This window comes from Nansenia antarctica (assembly GCF_963989245.1).
Source record: "Nansenia antarctica genome assembly, chromosome: 7".
Lineage (NCBI taxonomy): Eukaryota > Metazoa > Chordata > Actinopteri > Argentiniformes > Microstomatidae > Nansenia > Nansenia antarctica.
This window is the reverse complement of record NC_137677.1, coordinates 8,417,876-8,424,007: the sequence shown is the minus strand read 5'-3', so window position 1 is coordinate 8,424,007 and position 6,132 is coordinate 8,417,876. Positions and strand designations below refer to the sequence as shown.

General features: G+C 47.5%; 1 protein-coding gene across 1 annotated transcript; it reads right to left on the bottom strand.

The window, feature by feature from the left end:
* Positions 1–2,617: 2,617 nt before the first annotated feature.
* On the bottom strand, positions 2,618–4,463 carry LOC308162998 (HAUS augmin-like complex subunit 8). The gene is made up of 4 exons (XM_080537165.1): positions 4,172–4,463; positions 3,790–3,931; positions 3,380–3,521; positions 2,618–2,892 (listed from the first exon to the last, which is right to left on the bottom strand). Exons 1-4 carry the CDS (start codon positions 4,328–4,330, stop codon positions 2,766–2,768), a joined length of 570 nt encoding a protein of 189 aa, XP_080393291.1. The 5' UTR covers positions 4,331–4,463; the 3' UTR covers positions 2,618–2,765.
* Between the last annotated feature and the right edge of the window lie 1,669 nt (positions 4,464–6,132).

Here is a 6,132-nt window from a genome sequence, read left to right as displayed (position 1 = left end):
CGTGTGTACGTGCGCGTGCGTGTGTGCATGCGCGCGCGCGTGTACGTGTGCGTGTGTGCGTGCGTGCGTGTGTGTGCGTGCGTGCGCGTGTGAGTGCGCGCGCGTGCGTGCGTGTGTTTGCGCGTGTGCGCGTGCGTGCGTGTGTGTGCGCGCGTGTGCGTGCGCGCGTGCGTGCGCGTGTGTGTGCGCGTGTGTGTGGTTGTTGTGCCCACTTTGACTTAAGCTCCGCCCACTTTTACACAAGCTCCGCCCACTTTGACTTAAGTGTGCGCGTGTGTGTGCGTGCGCGCGTGTGTGTGCGTGTGCGCGCGCGCGTGTGTACGTGTGCGCGTGTGCGTGCGTGTTCGTGCGTGTGCGTGCGTGTGCGCACGTGTGCGTGTGTGCGTGTGTGTGTGTTTGCGCGTGTGCGCGCGCGTACGTGCGTGCCTGAGCGTGCGCGTGCGTGTGTGTGTTTGCGCGTGCGTGCGCGTGTGTGCGCGTGTGTGTGCACGTGCGCGCGCGTGTGTGTGTGCGCGTGTGCATGCATGCGCGCGTGTGTGTGCGCGCGTGTGTGCGCGTGTGTGTGCGTGCGTGTGTGTGCGTGTTTGCGCGTGTGCGCGTGTGTGTTTGTGCGTGTGCGCGTGCATGCGCGTACGTGCGCGTGTGTGCGTGTGTGTGCGTGTTTGCGCGTGTGCTTGCGCGCGTGTGCGCGTGTGTGTTTGTGCGTGTGCGCGTGCATGCGCGTACGTGCGCGTGTGTGCGTGTGTGTGTTTGCGCGTGTGTGTGCGCGCGCGGGTGTGTGCGTGTGTGTTTGCGCGTGTGTGCGTGCGCGCGCGTGTACGCGTGCGCGCGTGCGTGTGCGCGTACGTGCGCGCGTGTGTGTGTACGTGCGCGCGTGTGTGTGTACGTGCTCGCGCGTACGTGCGCGCGTGTGTGTACGTGTGCGTGTGTGCGTGCGCGCGTGTGTGTGTGCGCGTGTGTGCGCGTGTGTGCGCGCACGTGCGTGTGTGTGTGCGTGCGTGTGTGTGTGCGCGGGCGCGCGCGTGAGCATGCGTGTATGTGCGTGCGTTTGCGTGCGTGTGCGTGCGTGCGCGTTTGTGCGTGCGCGCGTGCGTGCGTGTGTGTACGTGTGCGTGTGTGTGCGTGCGTGCGTGCGTGCGTGTGTGTGCGTGCGTACGTGCGCGCGCGTGTGTGCGTGTGTGAGTGTGCGCGCGTGCGTGTGTGTGTGTTTGCGCGTGTGCGTTTGCGCGCGCGCGTACGTGCGCGTGTGTGCGCGTGTGTGTGCGCGCGTGTGTGTGCGTGCGCGCGTACGTGCGCGCGTGTGTGTACGTGTGCGTGTGTGTGTGCGTGCGCGCGTGTGTGTGTGCGCGCGTGTGTATGTGCGCGTGTGTGCGCACGTGCGCGTGCGCGTGTGTGCGTGCGTGTGTGTGTTTGCGCGTGTGCACTGTGCTGGTGATGACCACCTAGCAGACGAAAGAACCCAGAGCATTTTATGGAACTCACCTAAGATCTTATGCATTTCCTCATGGCCAATCATGCGTGGGAAACACATGTCCACTGTGTTTTCTGAGGTCCAGGGTCAACGCAGCCGTCTACCAGGACGTTTTAGAGCACTTCAATGCTTCCTGCTGCTGACCAACTTTATGGAGATGCAGATTTCATTTTCCAACAGGACTTGGCACCTGCACACAGTGCCAAAGATACCAGTACCTGGTTTAAGGACCATGGTATCCCTGTTCTTAATTGGCCAGCAAACTCGCCTGACCTTAGCCCCATAGAAAATCTATGGGGTATTGTGAAGAGGAAGATGCGATGCGCCAGACCCAACAATGCAGAAGAGCTGAAGGCCACTATCAGAGCAACCTGGGCTCTCATAACACCTGAGCAGTGCCACAGACTGATGGACTCCATGCCACGCCGCATTGCTGCAGTAATTCAGGCATAAGGAGCCCCAACTAAGTATTGAGTGCTGTACATGCTTATACTTTCCATGTTCATACTTTTCAGTTGGCCAACATTTTTAAAAAAAAACTTGTTTTGTATTGGTCTTAAGTAATATTCTAATTTTCTGAGATACTGAATTTGGGGTTTTCATTAGTTGTCAGTAATAATCATCAAAATTAAAAGCAATAAACACTTGAAATATATCAGTCTGTGTGGAATGAATGTATACATTATACAAGTTTCACTTTTTGAATGGAATTACTGAAATAAATCAACTTTTTGATGATATTCTAATTATATGACCAGCACCTGTATATCTTCTCTCTGCCTGCATCAACTTCTGTATGTATTCCCCCCCCTAGAGGGAGGTGTTGCTACAACCTGTAGCCTAAAGGAGGCCTTCATTTAAAATAAAATAAAATAAAATAAATAAAAATCAGCCATGTTTGGAGAGGAAGTAACAAATGTGAAAGAGTTTAAAACATTATGATAAATTAATAGATTATTATTCAACATTATGATGAATTCCATACAATGGATTGATTATGTTTTAAACAATAACAGGGTAGTCACTTCTGAGTAAAAAGCATTTGCAAACAAATAATACAGGTTGTTGAAACCGAAGTCAATTAGGATTTATTTTATTTACAAAACAAGTTTTCTTTATAGAGACATCATCATAACAATGCGCATATCATAAAAATAACTCCCAGCCCGGTCGCTGGACCCAAGTGACAAACAGTTAAGAAATTAGAGAGAGCCGCACGCTATTTTAATTTACAAAAAAAGTAATATATTCATTAATTCATAGCCATTCTATACAAGGTTCTTCACAAGGTTCTTCAATGTTCAGGACAGTAGAGTGCCTGTGCTCTGGTCAGGCCAAGCTGCTCCTCCTCCAGAGCCTGCTGGATGTGGACCGTCTGGCGGCTGACCAGGGAGGACAGCTCCAGCAGTGCTGAGAACTCCCTGAGGGGGAAGGACACCCTACGGTCAGAGGAGCTACCAGCACCAAAGTCACATCACAACAAGTCATTCATTTCATATCGTCCTCGTTTCTTTCACATTGCCTGTCCATAGTGTCAATTTACTTAGATTCCATTCACAAATGAATCGTCAAGCGCTGGTTTCCTAGACTGTCTAGTCCTAGATTAAAACACAATGAAGATTAATTCTTTCTGTTGAAAGTATCAGTCAGAACTAGGCTTAGTCTGCAACATTTGCAAAGTAGAGACTAAAAGGCTAAACACATACCCTTCATTTGAATGCCAAAAAAATCATCAAGTTAAAGTACAAGATTCACTAACCAGGACTCAATTGTTTGTTACCAGTCACATCAACAGACTAACTTAAGCAGTGACAAAACTAATGTATGCATGTCTATCTGTGACGAAAAAAGTTTCCAAAAAGAGAAATAAAGCATTCATTCATTTCTACTGATACTCTGTGGTCATACCCTGAGAGCTGCTCACTGATGTCCTGGGCAGCAGTCTTCACCCCCCTCAGGCACTCAGCAGACGTGGCGTTGCCATGCAGAGCTCCCAGGGTGCACTGCTGTAACACTTCCTCACTCTCCTTCAGGCTCGCCTCCGCTTTACCTGAGAGGGCGAGAAGAACCGTGGGTTTCATCACAGGCATGGTCACCAGGAATGACCACAAACACTGTAGACAATCGCCTTTTTACGTGTAGAAAACTTGACCCTCTTCAGGATTCCATTTCACTCTTGTCTTTTTCACTGTTTTTTGTTTTGGTTTTTTTCTTTAGCAAATGCTCTGAACTCTGTATGCTGTATTGACTGAAGGGAATACAGTTAAACCAACCCAGAAATCTGCTGCATTGACTGAAGGAAATAAACTTAAACCAACCCAGGAATTCTCTTCTGTCCCCCTCAATGTGGAGGTTCTTGACAGGCAGCTCATGGCGGGTGGTGTCCACTGCTGTGCCAAAGGATTTGTATTCTTCTGTGAAGCGCTGGGCAGCTGCAGCCACAGGAGTTAATGCTGCGATCTGAGGACAATAGAGCACACACATATTCCTCATCAAAGCCTGGAGCTGATGACAGATTTGGATGTTTCAATAAACCTTTTCAATGCCACTTTAAAAATCACAAATCATTCATTTAGTATCAGTTGAAGATACAACAAAAAAAAAGACGATAACATAATTGTTCAACACAAGTTGTTGACATTAAGTCAAATCAAAATGCCATGGGAGAGAAATCAAACGGCTCAGAAACGGGCCTCTGACCTGCAAATCCAGCAAGTCGTTCATCTGCTTGCGCTTTTCCAGAAGAAGATACTGGCGCTTCTTCTCATGGACCTGCTTGCGTAGCTTCTCTTCTTTCTCCATCATTGCTAGAATACGCCCCTCCGCTTCTGCCTTCAACTTCTCTGTGTTACTCTCCATCTGATTTCAAACACCAGTCCATCATGATAAGAGTCCTGAAGGTAATAACATCTACTGCGATAATAATAATATATTGTAGTGCCGAGAGACGGGAGTCGGAGGCGGCTTATCAAATGTCACAGCTAGACGTTTATTAACAGACATGAACCAGTTGTTACCACACACTTAAAACAGGAACTAAAACCGAGTACCACCCACTTAACCCTCCGTACGGAACAATACTCCCAACTATTAGTTCCGGGGGTGAATTATGTTAACCCACCACAATATGCCATTTAGCTGTGAGTGCATACATTTCAGTATATATGGGATTCCCAGTGGGAATCAAAGCCCCAAGCTAAGCGTTGTTAGTGCCATGCTCTACCAACTGAGCCACAGTGGACCGTCATGTTAAACTGAAGTTAAAACACAACGAGATTGCTAAGCTAACACCGCTAATGCGGAAGTCCCTCCTGTGTCTCAGAAGACAGACAGAGAGAGAGACGTGCAGCCACCCAGGATCGAGCCCCGCGTGGAGTCATTGTCCATCATTTCTTGTCAATTTCAATAAAGACAGACACACACAGACACACACAGACAACGACAGGTCATTCTAGAGGAAGAGAGAAATGGGATAATAGGATTCTATTCTCTGACAGCCAATGTCCGCGATTCCACACTGGCCAGTAGATGTCGAGATTTTTTTTTTTTATATGTTTGTATGACTGGCTCGTTAGCTCAGTGTGTAAGTCTGCCGCAAGGTAGACTTTGTAGTCCTGGGTTCGAATCCCAGGCGGGCAGGTCAATTTGCACTTTTCAATGTGAAGGACAAACAGGAAGGGAAAAAAAAAAAGGCATGCGCAGCGGCAAATAATTCCTGGGCTCAGTCCAGAGAGAGAGAGAGAGAGAGGAATTTTCCCTTTTGAAAATATATTTTTGGAAAATCCCGCCTCAAAATATTTATTTTTTTTTTTTTTTTTTCTTCTTCTTCTTCTGTGTCAGTGCGTCTACCGGCCCGAGTCTCTATGGGGGAATGCAATGACCGTTTTGGACACCAAACACACCAAAGAACATCTACTCTTCGAGGCGAATCCAGTCAGACCATTATCAGACCTGCTGGACGTGTCTGTGCGCGTGTGTGACTGGATGTCTACATTCAATGTGTCTCACCGTGTGACTGGATGTGTGTGTATATATGTGTTAATGAGCTGTATGAGTGTGTGTGGATGTGTGTGTATGAGTGTGGATGTGTGTGTATGAGTATGTGGATGTGTGTATGAGTATGTGTGTGGATGTGTGAGTATGTGTATATGTGTGTGGATGTGTGTGTATGAGTATGTGTGTGGATGTATGAGTATGTGGATATGAGTATGTGTGTATGTGTGGATGTGTGTGTATGAGTATGTATGTGTATGTTTATGTATGTTAATGAGCTGTATGTTAATGAGCTGTATGTTAATTAGCTGTATGTTAATTAGCTGTGTGTGTGTATGTTAATGAGCTGTATGTTAATGAGCTGTATGTTAATGAGCTGTATGTTAATGAGCTTCATGCTAATGTCTCTGTGTGTATACGTGTGTCTGTGTATATGTTTATGAGCTGCATGCTAATGAGCTTCATGCTAATGAGCTGTATGCTAATGAGCTGTATGTTAATGAGCTGTATGTTAATGAGCTGTATGTTAATGAGCTGTATGTTAATTAGCTGTGTGTGTCTCTGTGTGTGTATACGTGTGTCTGTGTGTGTATGTTAATGAGCTGTATGTTAATGAGCTGTATGTTAATGAAATTCGTGCTAATGAGCTGTATGTTAATGAGCTGTAT